Source organism: Ctenocephalides felis, unplaced genomic scaffold (assembly GCF_003426905.1).
Source record: "Ctenocephalides felis isolate EL2017-DRISC unplaced genomic scaffold, ASM342690v1 CF-g0.4_SCAFFOLD_01886, whole genome shotgun sequence".
Classification (NCBI taxonomy): domain Eukaryota; kingdom Metazoa; phylum Arthropoda; class Insecta; order Siphonaptera; family Pulicidae; genus Ctenocephalides; species Ctenocephalides felis.
The window spans coordinates 184,202,672-184,225,917 of NW_020538040.1; the positions used below are offsets into that span (position 1 = coordinate 184,202,672).

The following is a 23,246-nucleotide window of genomic DNA, read 5'->3' on the forward strand; positions in this document are numbered from 1 at the left end:
GGTTGCACAACGAACTTATGGGCTGTTGACCAATATCGTGTAATAAGAAGTCCGTGTAGTCGGAAGGATGTCGGATTTAACTCCGTGTAGTATGGGAACCGTGTACCCAAGTGCCGTGTAAAACGAGGGTCTACTGTATATATATATACACATATATATACATACATATATATATACACACATATATATACATATATATATATACATACATACAGACGCACATATATACATACATACACATACACATATATACATCACACACACACCACCTACATATATATAAAAACACTCACATATACTCACATACATACAACTATATACATATATATATATATACCTTTGAAAAATATATTTTTAATCTTAACTACTCAAATTCTAATAAATACTACATACTTTAAATCTGTCATCGCTGTGTTGAAGTCATGAAAGACTTCTGGTAAAGTAATGGCATTCATAGCAGCCTCTCGATGTTCTTCAGGTAAATCAACCATTCCAGGGCGAAATGCCATCTAAAAAATAACATTTTAGGAACTGATAAAATTAACTTTTCACTGAACCATAGAAATATAACAGCAAAATGCTACTTAATCAAGTATGTTAGTATCACTGACACACACTCTATATGAAATATTGCAAAATTACAGATTACAATTCACAACTCAATGCACTATCTATTTCACGTCAATTGAACACAATAAATATCATGAACTTTACCTTAATCTTAACGAATGCTTCATTGCAATCAGCAAGTAAATACTTTGCTTTTCGAGAGTATATTCTTACAACTCCCAGCAACAAATGTCCTGTTGTTCTCAAAGCCATTTTAACTTTAGGCTGTAAAATTCCATCAACTGATGATTCAATATTAGTTTCGAATACATGGGCTTTTGTTAGCTTCTTGTCCCAATGAGCAGCTAACCAAATCCGGGCCAAAGGCCCTTTCTTTGATAGTACAAAATGCGCGTAAAACATTTTGACCTAACTGTAAAACATAATTTAAAATTAATTTTAGGTCATGATATTAATAGAATAATCAACTATTTGTTTGGTATGCTTGAATATAATTCATTTTCACGCTGACAACAAAAATGCACTGACAGCAACTGTTGGCGCCTATTTAGGTAGGACCAAAATATTGAGGTAAAAATCATCATTCACAATGCAAATCGGAACTTACGTTTGTAAATCACTTTTTCTAAGTATAATTGAATAGTTGTGCACTCATATATGCGTTATTTTCCATCACAATTAGTAGGACAATATATGACAAACAATAGCATTACAAAACACGAATAAACACTCATATTATACCAACTGGCATACTACAACAAAATGGCGATTGATGGCGTATATCATATTTTCGACAAACCACAGAGGGCACTACGCGTTCTATCTTTATTTATTAGGGAACGACACACTGCAACCAATTCAAATTGCGCAATGCACTCGTTTTTTTCTAAATGTTTTATTAATTACAGGACACATGCATGCAATAACATAAAGTAAAACGTCAAAAAATTCAAGCCGTAAACGTTCTTTTGTTTTTATGCATCCACCATTTTTTTTTTCATAAAAGATAACATTTTTGGCAAGTTTTGATAATAGTTTTTATTTAATAGTTTTTCTTTATTAATTGACAGTTTCATTAATTAAATTAACACTTATTCAGTAACAGAAGAGATTTTGAATAAAATATAATAATAATCATTTAGATAAACGCAACCTGTTGAGATACTCTCACATTTAGAATGTTTTGGTTTCAATCAGTTCTACTTTAATAACATACAATACGTGACAGTAAATATCCATCTACTCTGGTCCAATTTTAATTTACAGTTATTTTGTAATGACTATTAAACTGGATTCGTGATTTATTTTATGCGTACATTTAATTTAGTTTTTATTTTATTTTGCTGATGAACCATGGAACAAGCAGGTATATATTTTTATAGTATAATAATTGTCCTTTATCTTGAGAGTATTTTTATTTTAGGTTTTACGCGAACACAAGGTGATGGAATGGAATTCAAGTTTTCTCCGGAAAAAATTGAATATAAAAATGACCATAACTCTCCTGAAGATAAAAAATTCATTTAGTTCCTGGTTCATTAATTAGGTTAAATCGTTCTGTATATAATAACTATAAAAAAAAGGAGCCTAAATTGGTACTTTATGAACCATATAAAGCTGCAGTGAAACCAATAGTTCCCAAAAATCATAAAAACATTATAAGTCTAGAAAAAAAGAAAAGAAAAAATCTTGACTGTAACGAGCTCGTTTCACAAATACTGTTAATGAGTAATAATGAAATAAATTTACAAAAAGGCATTCCTATGACTTGTGTTAAACCAATAGCTAAAACGAAAGATAAACCATTGGAAACATTAAAATCTGATAATGACAAACAAAATTTACTATCTGAAGTATGTTTTTTGAACAACACAAAAAAAAATATTTATGACACCAAGTTTTTTTTGTTTACAGATAGATTACCTACGAGATGAAAATTTAACATTAAAAAGCCAATTGGCTTTTCAAGCACAAGTCAATGCAGAGCTAAAAACCATGTTAGTAGCAGCTGTTGGTGAAGATGTTGAGACGAGAGTTCATTTATTAACAGAAGACAAATTACATTTAGCCGAAGCGTTATTGAAAAGTGTTGAGAACTTATCCACTCATCAGGTGCGTATCAATTGCAAAATTTTTTTTTATATCGTAATAGTGATTATAACATATGAATTTCATTAGGAACAAATTGAATGGCTTGCAGGACAGTGTGAAGTGTGGCGAAGTAAATTTCTAGCATGCAGGTTTTTAAAACATATAGTATTAATTTTGTATTTGCAAATGATATATTTATTCTGTGTTTTTGCTTTAAAGTCTGATGGTTCAAGAACTTGCCAATTCTAAACAGACTCTCACACAAAGAGTGAACGAACTAACGGAATCATTGAAGTGTTTGTTATTGGAAACGCATTATGTTAGGGATAAACAATGCGTCACCTTACAAACCTTGAATAAGATTATAAATGCAGAAACAATTTCGCCAGTTTTGAATTTTTTAGATTCTAATGGCAAGTGCCAAGATTTTTCACAAATTGCATTTGAAAAATGTAAAGGAATTATTGAACTGCATGAATCATCGAATTATACACCAATATTTTGTAATACACCAGCGGAGGCTTATGCTGAAAAGGTATATTAATGTTATCATCAATATTTAATTGTGTTATCAATGTTTTCATAATATAAAATTGCAGCTACTAACCAATACACTGCAAGTTAAAGGAAGTGAAGCTATTTGTAATGCTGTTGTATCGACAGCAAACTTGATATCAAAATGATAAGACTAACTATAAACACATAATAAATAACACATAGAAATTTTGTAAATATTATTGAAGAAATGTGAACTGAATAAATGTTACAAATGATATATGACAATACCTGAAAGCATTAGAAAATTATTGAATGAAAATATATAAATTAATAATCTTGATTTTCAATTTTTTTTCTTACAATTTAATAAGGTACCAACTATTTTCTTGATAGAAAAGAGTACACTTTGCAAGTGTTTTACAGGTGCTAAAAAACTTTCTCTCAAAAACTTATTCTTTTTCAAAATGGATTTTTTTTTGCCAAAGAAGATGTTTGTTGTATAATGTAACTTTTATTTTGCATATCAAATCTGACTGTTTAGATGGCAGATGATGTTTTTACAGAAAGCTGTGACTTCTCACTGTATAATAATCATTCCGCAGTGAAATAAAATATTCAGAAATATAAAGGAGTATTAAAATAATAAAGATGAAGAGAATAGAATTTGAAAAGATTTTAATAATTAAGTTCTTAATTAACTTTCTGTAGTTTAAGTTATAGTAATCGAAAATGAAAATGTTTGCATATCTTTACGTTTCATTGAGTGTGTGTAGTATGTTCGATGATTTTTTGTGAATGATTTCAAGAGCACAGATCAACCGATTTGAATGATTAAAAAAAACTTTCGATTCCAATTAATGAGAAGATTTGCTGATTAGTGATACGGAGCAAAGAGTGCAGAAAATACAAATCGAGTTTTTGAGAGAACGGGGCATCCGATTTGAATGATTCAAAAGACATTCGATTCCTATTAATGGGAAGATGTGGTGATTAGTTTTTGGCAAAGGCAGGTCCAATTTACAGGGCAAAAAATGGCAATTCCATTTTAGAGAGAATGGAGCATCCAATTAAAGTGATTCAAAAAGCGTTTTACTTATTGACTATATTTTTGGAAAGGCAGGTCCAACGGTTTTGGACGTAGAGATAAAAGACTCTAAAAATGACCTTAAAAACTGTCTGTTATATATTTATAGGAAAGTAGAATTTTTTTTTCATTTCTTAGGGTTCCGTACCAAGAATTATAATACCGTTTATCGGCTGATTTATAAGCACCTATATTTGGCCTATAAAATACGAATATCATAATAATCTATTTGAAATACGAATAATTTGATAATAATTTGTTTGAAAATATTTAAATTAACCGTTGATAAATGTTTGTTTGGTGCGGAAATTTCCTGAAGGCACCACTAGTTAGTTATTTCAATTGTTTTAGAATATTATTAATATATAAGAAGTCGTTCCTTTGTCTCGAGCGGTAGTCAGATATTGAATTTCGATACTCCTTTCCCACGGAGCCATTAATCTTCAAAAACAACCTGGCTAATGAATGAATCATGAATGCATGGTCGATTGTGTGTTAGTAATTAGTAAACAAATTGATAATATTTATTGAACGCAAGACGGACAGGACAAGTGTATCGTTTGGCAGGAAAAGAAGAAACAAAACAAACATGAATTGTTTAAAATGCTTAGAGTGAGCGAGCGAGCGACTTTCATTGTTTAATCCAATCGTTGTTATATGTTATATGTTTTGTACGGAGGTAGTGGATTTATGGAGGTATGGAGGTATGGAGGTATGGAGGTATGGAGGTATAGAGGTATAGAGGTATAGAGAGGTATGAAGGTATTGTTCGTGTTCGTGTTGGTGTTCGTATCTTGGTATTCGTACTTCGCATCATATGATGATGATGGCCGCTGCAAATGTGTGTTAGTTGCCGTCGCCGCTACGGGTCGTTTGGTGGTGTTGGTGAGCGTAGTACAGCTTGTCTCTTGCTTGTGTTCCCCAGCGTGTCCGTGTCCATGTATTCATTCCGTCTATTCTGTGGAGTGTATTCAATTGACTGTCAAATGCAGTCCGACTAAAAAGTGCTAGATGATAGCACCGATTCAAGTGCAACAATATTTTTTTAAAATTAAACATAAGTGCCAGTAAAGGTAGTCAAGCAGCCAGTCATCGGCTTGCACTTCTTTACTTTGATTATGTCGAGTGATTTGATATGGTTATCATCAAATCATTAGGTATGTTGACATTTCGGAAGCGCGTGTACTCTAAATGAATGGAACTCATGAATGGAACACGAGGGTTCTGTGGAAAAAGACTAATGCTATATAAAAACTATTATGTGATAGGGAATATAGTGTATTCTAATCCAGTTTGGGATGGCTACCGGCGGCCCGGAGCCTGGGCCGTCGGAGAGCTCGCGGAGTTGTGACTTAAGCCTTCATGGCTTTTCGGAACAACCGTGGTCTGTGTTTGCGGCAGCCCTGGGCCGAGATCACCCGATAAGTAAGAACCTATTTACCTATTTACTAAATACGCCATAAGACCACGCTTATTTTTGGGGATTCGCTCATTCCATGAAAAAATCATGATGAGCGAAACACCGCCGTGTTCTTTGTTACATAGAAATTGAATTGCTACCTAATTATCAGATGTGTAGCTTTATAAAGTCGATTTATTTAAGTGTATAGTTATATAGAAAATCTTTTTAACTTCAGATCAATCTAATTATTAGAAAAGATTGTTTTATAATCATATGTTATTTTTCTAACTCCTCTATAATTTTTTAGGTGATGATAAATCCGAATGCCTCAACAAGTCTTACGTGCATAGATTTGATTGCGATTATATGGGTCTCTTTGGGTTCTTTCCTAACCGAGAAGATTTTTTAACTGTTGTCTGTGATGAATGTAATACATTATTAATACCACATAGAGTCAAGCAACATTTGTTGATTTATCATAAGAAGGATTCAACAGCTACTAAACCTATTCAAAATGATCTGTTCATTAAGCACAAAGAACATGAGCATAATGCATCTCCAAAGGTTCAGAAATTCAATCCTGATATTCACTGTGGCGTGGTATCGGAGGAGGATTCAAAGCCTTGCATGCATTCTTTGACTTGCAAGAGTCATTCATCATTTATGAGGCGCAGTGTTGCGGGCAGAAGCAAACCTTTCAGCAAGCTTCTTACAGAACTTTCACAACATCATCATATATCTACAAAGGAAACAAAGGCAAATGTAAGTTGGATTTGCTTCATTTATCTTTTATTCACACCACTCAGAAATATTTCGATGGTTCTATTCCATCATTGATCACCTATAATCTATTTTCCACTCACATTTTATCCATATGGTCATTCCAATCTTAATTATTATTAATGTAATAGCAAAGGATGTTTAAAATTTTTAATATCACCTGTTTCATAATGCAAATCAAAAATATCAAATCAATCCAATTAATTTTATAACAGTGCTGACAGATACAAGATTATATGGTGCTCTTTATACTTACATCAAATCTAATAATATAAAACTATAAATGAAATATACATAAAACAATGATAGACTTTAAGAGATAGTGTAGATATCATGTAATTAAGTATTTGGCTAATGTACAAGTTTATAAAGCCAATAAATCATAAAAAAAAAACTCTGCATACAATATAACTGTATTAAATGCTTTATGTTAAACAACTCTTCCCATTTATTATCTGTTTACTAATTTTTAAGTTTTTCATATTACTTCAAACAATTCACCTAGGTCTCCTAAATTTTTATATATGATGCTTTAATGCTGTTTACATAACTAATATTTATTTATTAGGCTGTTTCAAACTCTGCAAATAATGGGGGCAAGCATTCGGATGTTGTTAGTAAGAGCAATCACAATTCACTTTTGAAATCAAGTATCAAGCAGCATGAACCTCAGCCTGAGAACATATCTAATAAAAACCATGTAAGTGTGGCTAAATCCATCAGCAGCAATCATTCAGTAAGCAATGCAAATACATCAGGGCAAAAGAACTTGACATCACAGTCAGCAAGAAATATTCAAGAATCTGTGAAGGTAAAGATTTTGATTGCTGGTGTGTGGAAGATGTTTTAATATATAAATTTGATTTTTAGACGATTATTATAACTGGTAATGGCAAGAGTTCTGATACACAATATAGAGGAAATCATAGTACTGCTAGCTCAAAGTCAACTTTGTCATCAAAACTGTCTGGATCAGTATCTGACAGTCATTCCAGGAACGGCTCGGCATTATCTTCAGCTACTACAACAGTGGGCAGTTCTAATGGTGCTTTAAATATAAGTAGTTCTCACAAGGTAACATCACAATCCAGCAAAAGTCAAGAATCTACAAAATCCATGACAACTGTGAAGCTTGCCAAATCTAATTTTTCGTTACCTTTGACATTTCCTTTGTCTTGTATTACTGATCTTTCTTTACTTAAACCAAATGCATCATTACTTAAATCTGCTGTTGCATCAGTAGCAACGGTAGCAACACCGGTAGCGGCCCCTGTAAGTGCTTCAATTCCAAAAAAGCAGCCACAGGTTGTGAGCACAGCTCCAGTTACAGTCACAAATACGGCAAAAACCAGTGTCACTTCTTCGACATGCAATGCAATGACAAATACTGCCATTAATACCATGCATTTGAGAAATAATAACCACGTTTATCTAAACGTAATGTCTGTAGACTATGAACAAAATATACCTAAGCCCTCAGCTGTTTGCACATTTAATAGTAGAAAATTGAAAAACCAGTTAATATTCACACCAAAGGTTAGCTCATATAAGGAGGCCTTTGATCCTGTTATAAGTTATTTCAATAATATCCCTAATCAGCCTCATTCTAGACCACCGCTTGTTAGTAATTATAATTTAACAAATAGTATGAATGGCCCACATTCTGTGAATGGATACAATCACAATCCTCTCATGATGCAAATGCCTTCCACGCCTGTTTCTTCTTTGAAGCCTATGATAGGAGGAAAGCCTACTACGTATAGGCCCCTTTTGCCAAAATGCCCTCCCACAAGGGCTCACACGCCATACAGCTTTCAATATCAAAATGGTTATACGAATGGGGTCTCCTCACCGCCACCCTCATTAGCAGCAACTACCTCTTTAAAGAGACTGAATCCTTATAATGTAATGAACAATACTGATGAAGCAAAACAAAGTAGAACAAATTTGAGCTCGGCTTTTATTGTCGACGATGATGATGAATTGCCAAATGGTAAAACTGATCTGACAACATTGATGGAATTGGAATTTGATGAACCCTAATACTTATGCACTTTCATCTAGTTTATCATCAGCTTGAGGAACAGTTACTTTTAATAATTTAAGTGTAAATGTGCAAGTTGGGAGCCTGGCGCTCGTTCTAAATTTTGTGATACTTGCGATGTGAAGATGTCCATTCTCCGTAAGATGATGAGTATAAAGATTTGCAAACGTTCTCATTAAATATGTACATTTAATACTCACTATGTAGTCAGTTGTGTACGAATAATAAAAATTCTATTTTAGGACCTTACGATGTAAAAAATTGATTTTTATAAATATTTCATATTCATATCCATCTTTTTATTTTGTGTAGAGTGACATATATCTAAGGTTTACGAAATTAACCTTTTGTAACTGGTGATGAAAGTCTCGTTTCTGAAATGTTGTATACCTTCATGTTAAGAGTGTGCAAATGCATATGTAAATACTGAATGCTTGTTGGGGGCGAGAGTGAACAAGAATGGTAGTTTGATTTTCAATTGTGAAATTATGGAATTGTATAAAAAGTAATTAATGTTTTAGTTAATTGATTATGTCTAAAACTTATATATTATGGATCAATAATATCAATATAAAATTTGTAAATTGTAAATATTGTCTAATGTTTGGCCTATCTATTGTATAATTTATACTAAACATTAGATTTGCATCATTGTTTCTAACTTAAATTGATTATAGTTATTTACATTTATAAAACTCTTAATTGTGTGATGAGAATTCCGAAAAAAAATATTCTTTTTTTCTAAAAGACACTTAATATTAAATGGAGTAAATCACAAATAGACAATATATTATTGTATCTCTGTTTAAAATTATTTTAACCCTACGAATATAAAAGTGAGAACATAATTTATTTTCACGTTAATCAAGCCTTGAAGATATCCACAAATTTTGATAATATTTAATTTTTTATTTATAAGAAAATGTGTATATTTTAAGAAAATTAGTTCAATTGTTTTAATTTATTTTGTAAGTAAAAATAGTTTTATTATTTATATAGCATAAACTTACTTCCATTAGTGGATATTGTAAGAAATCTTAACTGATAGTGGATATTGTGAAAAATATTACAAACCCACTATGTGGGATTTTAAAATTCAATTATGAAAGATGAAGTATTTGATGATCATTGTTAATATTTATTTTAAGAAAGATATGTGCACTGCAAAATCATTTTTATTTTAACATGTAAATTTATATATAATTTGTTATAAATAAATTAAGAATTCTTTATGTACGATAATTAGGAAATTGAAAATTATGTTAATACAGTATTGATTTATGACTCACTGAAAATTTGTTTATTTCAAAATTTGTTTCTGAAAACTGCCAGTTTAATGCAAGCAGTGTTAGAGTTATGATTATGAAAATAAAACAAATTTTAATAATTGAATATTCTAATATTTTTGTATTATTTTATTATAATTGAAATTGATAAAAGGTGTATTTAAAAATTGCATCTTTGATATATGCTTATGGTTCTAAATTATAATCGTGATTGTATCAAAATAATGCTCTTTATTAACTAAGTAGTTAATTTGAACTTCTCGACATGTGTAAATAACCAACATATGCAATATGAAATCAATATATTATATTGAGTGTTACCAGTTTTAAGTATACCGAGTTGCTGCAGGAAATTATAATGTGAAAAACTATTGCAGAATATTTAATTTGGATCAATTTCTTAATCATGTTACTTATTTTGGAGAATTGGTTTCAATATTTAACATTGAAAAAAAAAAAATGCGTCTAATGCAAAGGCCCGCAATATCTTAGTATGTTCATTGAGACCAGGAACTCTTTCGCAATCAATTTTTTCCTAAAAATCGCAAAAAAAAATATTTATTTTGAAGATCAATTACGGCCCGATGGATCTTAAATTTACGAAAATGGTTCATTATTTTTTACAAAAATGTGGATTTTCGTACAATATGATCAAACATTGCACTTTTCTACTAATTGCAGAGAAACGGCTTGGCCGATCGGCAAAACTGACTGACACTAGTCCTTATTGAGTTACATCGAATGGCTTTTAAATTTTAGAAATTGGTTTAGCCGTTTTTAAGAAAACGTTGACGAGATCAAAAATCGACAAACACAGTCCAAATTTGGACTCAAACGATTCAGAATGACTTAAAAGACCGAGAAAACAGAACTAGCAAGTCTGATTTTTTGCGAAAGTAAACTTATCTTTCGGGATGTTAATTAATTAATGAGTTTAAATAATTTTTTTACGCGCTAAATTTTACGTTGCTAACGAAACACGTTCTTCAATTGTTTCTATTCACTTAGTGATTGATTGTTTATTAAACAAAAGCTAGCCGTATTCTTACATCTACTCCTTACAACTACAAATTATTGATTTGACCGAAAGTTTTGATAAATTCATTATTTTAATACGAAATGGAAAATTTTAGACCCGAAGTCGGTAGTTTAGAGCATCTGGCCGAGATTAATAATGCGGTAATCGCCTTGTCTGAGGCTGGTGTAGCAATTCAGCGTGAAACGGTGGAGGCCAGAAAACAGTTGCAAGAGATGCAAGATCGTATGAACGATGATGATACACTCGAACCCTTGCGAAAAATAGAGCGAAGTTCTTCGGCTAGAGGATTTAGATCTTCTAGGAGCAGGACACGACATAGAGTAAACCAAACTAATGAAATTCAATCGCAGAATAAGATGGAAGGGGCCAGGCACCCGTCGAATAACGAAAGAGGTACAGAGCTTGATGGTTCATCATTAAAAATATTTTTTTTATTATAAATTACAATCTGTCGTTATAAACAACATTCTGTAATTTTAACATTTATTATATAAGGGAAAAATTTAAAAGGTCACCCAGTGGTGAATGGTGATCCGTTTCGATGTTGATTATGTATGGAAAAAACCTAAATTAACTGATTTCTTTTTTGCGCACACAATAATCTTAATGAATTAATTAAATAATAAATGAAAATTTTAAAATAATTATTAATTTTTTTTAGTAATTCTCTAAATATTTTCTTATTATTATCATTTGCACCTATTCTATATTGAACATCAGCGAACTTTTGGTTGTACTTGGAAAATGTTTAAATGGAGTGCCACTCCATTGATTGGGCGTTATTTATGAACGGCTTTCAAAATTTTAGAAGTCATTCAATAAGCTAAAATTAAAAATAAAGTAACTCAATAAGGACTAGCGTTAGTCAGTTTTGCGCGACGATCGCCCGAGCTATTTGTTTGTAATTAGCAGAAAAATGTAAGCTTTCACGTTTTAGACCGCAATTTTAATTCGATTATGCGAATTCAAAAACTGTTCGAAAGGGAAGGGTTGATTGGGAATCGCGTTATGATTAGTATTAAGGCATTGAATTACCACTTTACTGCTGCCTTTGCCGTTATCTCTTTATAGAAAAACTAATTACTGCACTTTTAAAAACTTGTATACACTGTAATTATTAAAAGAATGAGAAACGCAATAGACATAAAATAGAAAAAAATTATTAAATGGTTGAGTAACTTGTGCAAGATTATTATATATATAATTACTTGATATGTGTTTAATCTCGCAACTTACTATAATATGCACTAATATCCGGTGTCTACAGAAAGTAAATAATATTGTAATTATATAAATATTGAAACGTAATTTTTAACAAAAATGATAATAAAAATATTTCAAAAGAATCCATAGCAATTAGAGTGTAGTGGAAATCGGCCTCGCGGTTTCTTAGTAATTAAACTTCTTTGACGATTTTGATGAAACATTGTATAACGATAGATTTTGCAGTCTGAAATAACATACTAAAATATTATAGGCCTACAATAAGCGGTTGAATTATAAAAATTCACCACAGTTTTCGTCGCGATTAACGTTCGTAGCTTACTGATTACAGTTGACGACCACACTTACATCAAATACTTTTTTCGAACACGTTGCGAAATTAAATGTGTTAAACAAATTATTTATATATTTATCATAAGAATGTTTGAAAAACATTAATTGCAAATCGTATTGATTAGTTTTTAGTGAAAGCAAAAATGTTATTTTTGAAATAAACAGTCGAATATTTTAATTAAATAGCTGAATCTCAATTCTTATAGTTGACTGTGTATACATTTTGGGAAGTACGTGCAACTTGCCTTAATGCTACTTACACCTATTTTACAAATTTTTAATTTATAAATTATTTTTTTTGAGTCAATTAAAAAAAATTTTGGCTATGGAGCACTTTTTTCTGGTGTTTTGGATCATTTTAAAATTTTTGCCGAAGAAATTATCTCTAGTAATCCTATTGTGTTTTAGATGGTGTGAATAACGAAAAGAAAATAGTCACTCGAGCCACACGTTCCCGCAGACAGAGGTCTCGCCGTGCAACAAAGCGCACTGCTCGCGTCCTGGCGCGTCCGACGCGTTCGGCGAGCATCGTGCAGGAATGGGATTTCCATTCCTCGAGCGATGGCCTGGCAACCCGCGACGCACAACGGCGACACTACGCCGAGGTACGAGCGCGAATTGAAGACAATACATTTTACGACTATAGAGAGGATGTGCCTTGCTCGTCAGCTCAGGCGACAGCCGCTGGAAGCGTACCGTGGAGAGATCGAAATTATCCCAGATCCGTTAGCCGAGCACCGAAAAGACGCAGGTGCCGGAGATCTTCCTCTATTTACCATAGTGCTGCTGATTCAGCCGACTCCGCCAGTAATAGAAACGTAAGATCGGTACAATAACTTAAGATACATTATGTTAAATGAAATTTATTCAGCTAACTTTCATCATTTAATAATACAGCTTTCCGTTGAACGTCTGCAGTCGGTATTGAATTCGGTCTTCCGAAATTCCGCTAATACTATAGATGAACAAGAGGTCACTCGCGATGTAGATGAGCAAGTGGAATACATGGACACGATGACGCCCCATTGGATAAAATCGTTTACGGGTTTGAAAATTTCGAGATCTGAGGAATATCAACCCCCTGTTAAGCGATCACAACGACGACAGTGGGAGATACATCCCAGTGTGGTCCCACAAAGCCCAGTAGATCGCAGTTTTAAGCACGGAAGTCCACGAGAATCTCGCAAGAGTCGACCTGTTGCAAAACTTTGCAGGTCCTCGACTATTGTACATAAAAAAGTCCATGGTCCTGAGGATTTGAGTGTGAGATTTAAAGACGCCAGCAAATCGAGTGGTGGTATCGTTGAAGATGGCGGAAGACAGCCGTTGTCCGATGTGGGAGAGTATATACCTGCTGGGGAATACCACGTGCAATCGAGAAATGGCAGTCCACCCGATTCCAAAAGAGGTTCGCCAACTGCCTCGATTTGGTCCCTTGCTGCTCCGTCCAGCGGACTCTATGAGGATGACTTGAGCCTAGGTGTCGTAAGCGATCTAGATGTCAACTTCTTAACCGACGAAGATTTTTAAATAATAATGAACTGCATGATTTATTTTTTTTTCAAAATTTTCTGTATACACGCAATTTGAATTAAAATATTTAAATAAAAATTTCAAGTTTTTAATGCGTTACTAATTACAATTACAATTAATTTTATCGTGCAAAATGTAAAATTCTAAAATAACTATAAAGATATTGATAGATGTAAAAGGCATTTCTGGTCTAGAGACATTAATTTTCAACGATTTTTGGAAGAACGTAGAAAAGATAAACACTATTTTTACTATATTTTTCTCTAATTATAAATAAATGTTTTGAGGATATAAAAAAAGATAAGTATTAAAAATTAATCCTAAAGTTTTAATTCTAAAAGATCAAGTAAGAGGTTTAAAAAAATTGGCGTGACTATACCCAAAATGGTGAACTTTCAAATAATCTTAAGAAAACAAAAAATATATATTATTAATTAGAATAATGTCGCTGAGGCACAAGCTACAGATAAGTCAAAAAGAAAATTTTTACAAAACGCTAGGAACCATTTTTCTTGGGCACCATGTGCAATGGTGAACTCCAGGGAATCTCGGAGCGTCTTCAATGCCTAATAATGCATCAAATTCAAATACAATTTTGATATTTTTCATTTCTTTATAAATAGTAAAAATCGGAGTTATGGGAGGAGAGTAGTTCATAATGAAGAGAAGGCTATGAAAAAGACTCGGTAAAAATTTGAAATAAATCGGTTCAGTAGAAGTTGAGAAATCGTGGGTGTCGTATCGAAGATGACAGTTTCGGGTAAAACGCGTATAGAGTGGAAAATCTTGTACATATATTCTTGAAGAGTTAAACATATCAAAGTAACACACCGACTCCTCTCAAGGATAAAACACGTTTAACATATAAATGTTATATATATATATATATATATATATATATATAATTATATCAATACGTGTGCTACAAGTTTCTTAATGTTTCATTAGCAACCTTTAAATTTAATCTCAATAAATAAAAATAAAATTATCATCGAATAGTTTAAAAAAAATTAAAATGATGTATGCACTTCCGCCTCCAATGCTTCTGATCACGTGGGTAAAACTATTCTGTTGTGGAAGAGACTATTATTCCGTTTCGTGCTTATGATTGTGTATGTATTATTTGACACAGCGCTTTCTAAACGGTAATTGAAAATAAAATGAAAATTAGGAGCAAGTGGCATTTTGCATTAAGGCGTTACATGAACTGCGCGATATATATAAATAATCGACTTAATAAAATGTTAGCGAAGTAGAGAATTATAATGTGAGAAACTATTGCAGAGAATTTTGTACACATTTTGTTTAATTTCGACAAGTGATTTAACTTTAAATATTTAAATTTAAATATTATTGAAACGGAGTATTTTCTAAATGCGAGACCGATTAATCCAAGCTTTAAATAATTTTTTCATAACGACCATAACTAACAAACAAAAATTTTATTTTAACAATCATTTATGAAGAAACGACTCAAGCGATCATTGCCAAAAACTAATCAACACGATTTCCAAATGATATTTTTTGAACATAAATTTTCAACATAGGTTTAGGATTTTTGCCTAAACGTAAACATTTTTAAAATGTTTTGTTTAAGTGTATTTTTTTTTTACATTTCTGCTATTTATTAAACAACGGGCTTATCCGATCGTCGAGTAAAAAATAATCTACGAGAGTCTTTATTGCGTTACATCTAATAACTTTTATATTTTTAAAATCAGTTGAAAATTTTGTTTACATACATACACACGTACATGCTTTTGTCCAAAAAACACTATCTTAACAATTTCAATTTTCTGGCGAAAACAAACTTCTCCTTTGGTCAATAATATGAAGTTATATAATAATTATTACAGTTATAATAATTAAGTTATTTATAGATATATTAAATAATAATATATAAATACTAAATAGCAGTCTGCCCAAAGGCAGGCCCATGGCGTGGAAGCATTACAAATCCATGATTCCCTTCTTCTGTCTTGTTTATTATTCCCATTATACACTTTTATGCATTTTCTTTTCAAATTTTTGCTTTTATGCTTTTTGGTCCTGTGCTTTGACTTTCAGTTTCCTGTATTTTCTTTTCTCATCAATCATCTACATTCTTCTTCTTCCACATCCTTTTAGTCCTATTTTATCTTCGACGACGTTGTGTAGAAAGTACTCTTTTTGCAGAATGAGCCCGATCCAGTTTTCTTTTTTTTTCAGGATTTCTGAACTATCTGACTAGGTTCAGTAAAACGAACAAAGTTTTTTTGCTATTTTTCAAAAAAAATAATCTGTTTTTTTTCACCCCAAGGGCTGGGTAAAAAGGGACTGCGATCGGGCAAACAGATACAATGTGTTATTTTTAACTTTACAGAAATTTTACGAAATAATAGCTACGTTATTCAACTAATGCAAAATATAAATTTCATGAGTATTTACAGAGATAACACTGTATACAACCTTGATCTACTATTTAGTCAGAAATAATTATCAGCATAGTTAGAATAGATATTTATTTAAATTTTCTCCTGTAAAATTGCTTTTATTAACTTACTTTGCTATTTTTTTTACAATTTTTTATTGTTTACACCTTTGCCAGGGTAAAGGTTCAGTTGGTACTTTTTACTCCACCCTCATGTGAGCTTTCATAGAGATTATATAAAAAAAACTGTTGACTACTTTAACTTAAAAATAATAATACATCTTATAAAGCAATAAAATAACGTGTACCTAAAAGTTATATTAAGGTCTCGTAAAGTAAACAACAGTGCTCATAACCAAAAAAACTAACTAAAGCAAATACTATTATTATGGATTTTCAAACATTGTCGTTTATCTCTAGATAACCGTTGTAAGAATCAAGGTGATGGCTTTTTATTCATTCTTTTCCCTCTACTTTCAAATATTGTGGTTAAATAATTCCTAACCTTGCTTGTTTTTGAGATAACGGTGGTTGACTTTCTTATCCGCGGACCTTCAAGCCTCGCTCTACTCTACAATAGAACCATGCCAGTCATATATGTGTGACATTAAAAATAGTGCTTTTTCAAAATTTTAGTAAAAAAAAATTCTTTGATACATCAAATTTTTTTGGTACATTTCTAACTAAATTATCTAATAAAGTAACAATGTGTATTTTTTTATATTATTGTTGCGATTAATCTGTTACCAAAACTATTTTTAACTTCCCGTAGGGCAAGTTATAGTAATCGCAAAAAAATCGAAAATGAAATTTTTTGTATTTCTCGACGTTTCAAAGGTTTCTGAATATTTTGGCATACCTTAGAAAAAATTGATGTATGTGTGTGTGTGTGTGTGCGGATACAAATTTTTGTCGACAATTTCGGGAACACGGATCAACCGATTTGAATAATTCAAAAAACATTCGATTCGTATTGATAAGGAGACGTGCTGATTAGTTTTTGGAAAAGGCAGGTCTAGCCGTTCCAAAGATACGGGGCCAAAAGTGCCAAAAACGGTAACTCAGTTTTTAAGAGAACGGAGCGTCCGATTTTAATAATTCAAAATACATTTTACTTGTATTGACAAGATGAAAAAATGATCAAATTTTCATGAGGGCAGGTCTAGCGGTTTCGGAGATCTAACAAAAAAAGTAAAAAAAAAATCCATTTGGCGGTCAAAAATGATCATTAGACATATGCACATCAAATTATCAGATATTTTATAGAGATTTTCACAATAAGTATAAATTTTGTTTGCATTCCTATGGGTTCCGTACCAATGATATTCGTTAGACGGCGACGCGGCGCTTACGCGCTTTGACATTTTGTCTCTATGCAGTTAAAGCAGTACGATTGCTTTGAAAAAAAGTTCAGAATTTCCAAAATATGTCAAAATAAAGAAAACATTTTTTTTTCAAAAAAGTAATTTTTTGTCAAATTCCTAGTTTCTCAAAAATCTAATTTTTTCGAATTTTTTTCAAAAATGTTAATCGTTTTTAAAAAAATGATAATATTTGGTACGGGAAGTTCCAGCAATTTGCCTTAAGGCTAGATGCCATGCGCCCCACTAGTTTTATATTATCGTTGCGATTAATCTGTTACCAAAACTATATTTTTTTTTCGCTACAAAATGAAATAGTTCTCTTATCCATACTGTTTAGAAGGCCTGGTGGGCACGCGACTGCGCATTAAAGGGTCAAAAGCATCCTCGTATCGCGCTCCCTTTTCGCGCGATTTGAGTCGTGTCGCGGGAGCGGGGGGTTGTGATAGAGCGACCGATCGATAATACGGGCGCGCGTTGCCGTCGGGGGTACCCGCTCTATACAGTCGCCTGTGCCGTATATATGAACTATGGAATTCCACACAATACTAACGCGTCATTCTTATGCCGATGGGCCGGAATTGTGGCCTCGAGGAAAAAAAATCTTGCCATTGTAAATGGTCAATATTAAAAGTTATATCAAAATTTAAAATGTTTTTTGTAGGAAAATAAATTGTCATATGTATTTATTTACCATTTTTTTTGTCTCTATTTTTAATATATACTCTATAATATAAAATATTAGTGTAACACTGATTACTTATATACATACATATATATATTACTATTACTGAATATTGCATTTATAAAATTAGTATGCTGATAAGGAATCAAACGCGACTCTGTTACGGCGCTGGTGTATCAGCGGACAACGTAGCGCACAGGGTTGTACCTACGAGAAAGAACACACGTGCTTCTACGCTTCGAATTCTGTTCCACTGTTCATATCAATGGATTCTATTGACAAGTGACTTAATTGATCGGTGACTTTCGTTAGTTTTAAGTATGTCAAATTATTATTAATATTTTTTATAATATAATAATATAATATAATATAATGATTTCATTGTTTTTTAAAAAATTGTGTGTGAATTATATAGTTTAAAACATTAAAGTAGTAAATTTATTATAGTATTTTTAATTTTCTTCTTATAAAATACTCAAACTTAAATAGTGAAATTCCTTAACGTGTCGCAACTTTCTTTACATTGGTAATAACTGTTTACTATATTTTGAGCAAATACTGTATGTATATAATAATTATAATGATAATGAAATATTTTTTATCTAAAATAACAAGTGTGATTGAATATAAGCTTATTGCCGCTTTCCTGTGTCCATTTCATAAATCCATCTCTGTAATGTTGTGGAACAGCTGCAAGTCGAATATGGCGGTGTCGTGCCGATTGAAGTACGCATAGTGTTCAACCCCGTGCGATTCGCGTATGGAGCGCGCCGACTCGGCAAACGCGCCAGTCAAGGGTCGGATAGTCGCCCCAGGGTAGCGTTCTAGCATTCTCACAAACACTATACAACACACAGCCCAGTGAAAAACATGATCGCGTACTATTACATCGAATGTCGTCCTGTTGTGCGCACAACACACGGCTTCGGCCGTGCATCGGTACCGTCGTAATATTGTCTTATAGTTAACGTAAACAAAAAGTGCTGTTATGTGACGTCGTAGTGTTTTCCGTACACGCCAGTGTGTGATTAAGTGGTGTCAACAACAACCCCAAAAATTACAAAACAAGTGTGAACTCGTGTAATGGATACGATCGACGATATGATAGAACAACAGCAACAGCAACAATCGCTCCTGGAGCCTTTGAACGATGCGGTCGAGTCGCCGGTGTCCAGTACGCAACATAGCAATTCTCATTCGCGCGGCGATATAAGTAACGCCAGTCAACATGTTGGATTGTTAACGCGCGTTGCCGATTCCGGCGAACGAGCGCCCGAGGAGACTTTAACAGTGATAGTACAACCGCAAGACGATTCCAGGGATTCCCAACTTCTCAGTCCCGAGAAGCTTACACCTAACGATGAAACGACCATCATGGACGATACGGCTGATTTTCGTTCACTTCACGAGCCTACGTACCAAACGTTGACTTCGGTAAATGGCCGAATGTCACCGCCTGGTTTTAGTCCTGGTTCGTCTTATGCAACTTTGACTCCTCTGCAGCCTCTGCCTCCGATATCGACAATGTCAGATAAGTTTGCTTATGGCCATGCAACAGGAGTTTTACAAAATAATGGTATGGGTATCGGTTTAGCACTTGGTTCAAGTTCTCCTTATGCATATGACAAGTTACCATCGATGGGCATGTCGCCGCCGCACGATTATTCTCCACCCGCCAATACTCTTGGAGCAATGGTTATGTCGCAGCAACATAGTCCACTATCACCTCATAGTGCTTATAGTCAAAACGGACTTCAATCTCCTCCAAAAAAGTTATCGCCGTCGGGTTATGATTCTCCTTACGGCCAGAGACCCATGCAACAGAGTCCTGTGTTGAGTCCGCCTTCGTCTGGATCGGTCAGATCACCAGACGGTGGTATGGGAGGAGGTTTTGGTTCGGTTTGTCATCACTCAATGGATTAAATCAACATACAAACGCGCCGCCTGGATTAGTGCAAATATCACACGTGATTCGTGAACAATCTTCTCCTTCGCCTCCGTTGCTGACATTACAGACGCAAGGTAAAAATATTAATAACGCAACACTTCTGCAAACGACGTCAGTATCTGCGCCTTCAGACGGCGAAGAAATCAACACGAAGGAATTGGCACAGCGTATCAGTGCAGAGCTAAAACGTTATAGTATACCACAAGCAATATTTGCACAGCGGGTTTTGTGTAGATCTCAAGGAACGCTTTCGGATTTACTGCGTAACCCGAAACCTTGGTCGAAGCTGAAATCTGGTCGCGAGACGTTTCGAAGGATGTACAAGTGGTTGCAGGAACCGGAGTTCCAGCGAATGTCTGCGTTGAGGCTGGCGGGTGAGTTATGCAATTTTATGATTTGATTCGTAGATTTACTTCTTCCTTCTAATTGAGTTGGTTTGGCAGCGCGCTCTGTGTGCGATTCTTTGTGCGTAAAGCGCGCTTTTAAGTGACTCGTGCTCAGAGACATCGCGCGGCCTCGCACAAATCGTCTTTGCCATCCGCCCACATCCCACTCATTTGCCGTCCGCCTTTTGGTAACTCTCAGCAGACCGTGCCGCTCGCTTCGTCTTTCGACGCTTGGCCGTCTTTCGGCGATTGCTCCTTACATGTACTTACTTATCAGATCGGTACGATTGCGTTTCTCGAATTTTAATTTGCCATCATTACATACATTGAGCATCCAGATCCACACTGCTAAACATCTGTTTCCATTCATTTTCGTATCGGTTAATTTAGGCTTATAACGGAATTATGTGTGCATGAATGATTATACAATTTCTATTATGGGGTTGCGATATGGTAATTTGTATATACAACAAACAAATTTGTATTAATAATTACATTATTTATTCAAAAGTTTTAATATCTTATGTTTCGAGAGAAATTCAAAACATATCTAAATTAAAGTTCATTTGCATTAATATATACTCGTATAGACAAATATGTTCAATAGAAATAATTAATATTAAAAACTAAATCAATTTGTTTAAATTGTTTAAAAACAATAATGTCGCGTGTAAAATATTGCCCTCAAATTTTGTGAAATAGACATAATTATACGAACAGTTATGCACATGATTAATATTGATATAAATTCATAATAAATTAATTATATTAATTATGGACAACTAATATTTTTTCCAGTTTTTTATTGCACTAGTAAAATAAATATATCAAAACTGCTTTTACTAATATAATATTAATCTTATTTAAAATTAATTAAATCCTAGTATTTTTTAAAAACATCTTGAATATCGCAATGTACCGTGTACATGCAATTTTCATTTCATTTTTGCATTAAAAAAGGAAGCAATATTTAAATAAAATTTGATTATATCTATGTTGAAAATAAAATATAAATTAATTGTGTGGTAATATTAATATAAATGTGATATTATTTTCTAAAATTAAGAAAATGATAAAATTTAATTAATTTAAATTGCCGAGAAGGCGACATAATTCTGATTTTTATAATAATTATTATATGATCATAATTAGAAATGAGGAAAATTAAAGAAAAACTGGTATAATAACTTGATATATAAATAATGTACTAACATTTTTATTCAAATGTAAAACTTGTTCAAGAACACATGCACCTATATACATACATATGTATATATATAGATAAATACAAAAAGGTTTTTAATAGACATCCATCTAGATAATAGAGATTATGTTTCTGAAAAATAATAACTTCCTACATTTCGAGTCCCAGTTCAACACTTCTTCAGTAGATAAAACACACAAATTATTCGAAAAAGTCAAAAACGACATTCAATGAAAATAAAACTTGATTAACGATCATATTTGTAAAAAGTATAAAAATATTTATTTAAAAATATTTGAACATTTTAAACAAATGTTGGAGGTGTTGTGTTTTATTTACTGAATAAGAGTCAAATTGGGTTCTGAAACGTATGGAAGTTTATTAAAAATTATTAGAAATATAATTAAATTTTGTTCAGTTGTGTGAATAGATTTTTTTTTAGTTTTTATATATATACATATGTTGTATGTACAAAATTTAAATTTTAATGAAATGTTAAATCATGAATTAATTGTATAGTTATTATAATATTTTTTCTTCAAATTTCTTCAAATCTGGAATTAATATGGCCAACGTATATAGTTATAATTAATGTGGATATAGTTATATCAAAATAGAATTAATTTTGCCTTTTTGATTATCATTTTCTTTACAATTATGATTTATTATTATTTTCTTCAGATTAGAAACTCAATAACATTAGAATTAGAAATTAATTCTAATAAAATTAATTGAGTAGTATTAACATTACTCTAAAACTAACATAGGAAGTCTTTTAAATATTTTAAACGGAATTTATTTTTCATTCTGTTAATGAGTGAAAATCTGTTAAAAATCTTCATTTAACTTCTTGTATGGCAAGTTATAGTAATTGCAAAAAATAAAGGAGAATAGAAAATAAAAATTGTCACAGATAATTACATCTTAAGTCTTCTGAACATTTTGCATACCTTAGAAAAATCGATGTTTGTGTGTGTGTGTAATAATATATTATGTATGTATGTATGTATGTATATATGGATAAAAAAAATTGTCGGCGATTTCGTGAACACGGATCAACCGATATTAAATAATTCAAAAAACATTCGATTCGTATTGACGAGGAGACTTGCTGATTAGTTTTGGCAAGGCAAGTCCAGCAGTTTTGAAGATACGGGACAAAAGTGCCAAAACTGGTAATTCAGTTTTTGAGATAATGGAGCGTCCGATTTGAATGATTCAATAAACTTTTTATTTGTATCGATGAAGAAAAACTGATTGAATTTTTGGAAAGGCAATTCCAGCGGTTTTGCAGATCCAATGATCAAAAATGATCATTAGACATATGCACATCGAATTATCAGATATTTTATAGAGATTGTAATGATA

The 23,246-nt window shown here is 32.4% G+C and overlaps 2 protein-coding genes and 1 pseudogene across 2 annotated transcripts; all 3 read left to right on the forward strand.

Annotated features, from left to right (window-relative positions):
• Positions 1-2,093: 2,093 nt before the first annotated feature.
• LOC113376363 (golgin-45-like) lies at positions 2,094-3,449 on the forward strand (the record flags this gene model as incomplete). Its single annotated transcript, XM_026616269.1, has 6 exons — positions 2,094-2,204; positions 2,247-2,423; positions 2,485-2,682; positions 2,749-2,810; positions 2,881-3,196; positions 3,261-3,449. Coding segments are annotated over 6 exons (948 nt in total), but the record flags the coding sequence as incomplete, so codon positions are not given.
• A 1,573-nt stretch (positions 3,450-5,022) lies between these two features.
• LOC113378222 lies at positions 5,023-9,008 on the forward strand. The gene is made up of 4 exons (XM_026618749.1): positions 5,023-5,668; positions 5,953-6,407; positions 6,994-7,236; positions 7,296-9,008. Exons 1-4 carry the CDS (start codon positions 5,542-5,544, stop codon positions 8,466-8,468), a joined length of 1,998 nt encoding a protein of 665 aa, XP_026474534.1. The 5' UTR covers positions 5,023-5,541; the 3' UTR covers positions 8,469-9,008.
• A 10,415-nt stretch (positions 9,009-19,423) lies between these two features.
• Positions 19,424-23,246, forward strand: part of LOC113376364 — a 5,951-nt pseudogene continuing 2,128 nt past the window's right edge.

Excerpts from the sequence above, each read along its gene's own strand:
- LOC113378222 (XM_026618749.1), top strand. The coding sequence starts at position 5,542 with ATGGCTACCGGCGGCCCGGAGCCTGGGCCGTCGGAGAGCTCGCGGAGT. Across the intron at positions 5,669-5,952 it reads GGGCCGAGATCACCCGATAA|GTGATGATAAATCCGAATGC; the intron begins GTAAGAACCTAT and ends ATAATTTTTTAG. Across the intron at positions 6,408-6,993 it reads CAAAGGAAACAAAGGCAAAT|GCTGTTTCAAACTCTGCAAA; the intron begins GTAAGTTGGATT and ends TTTATTTATTAG.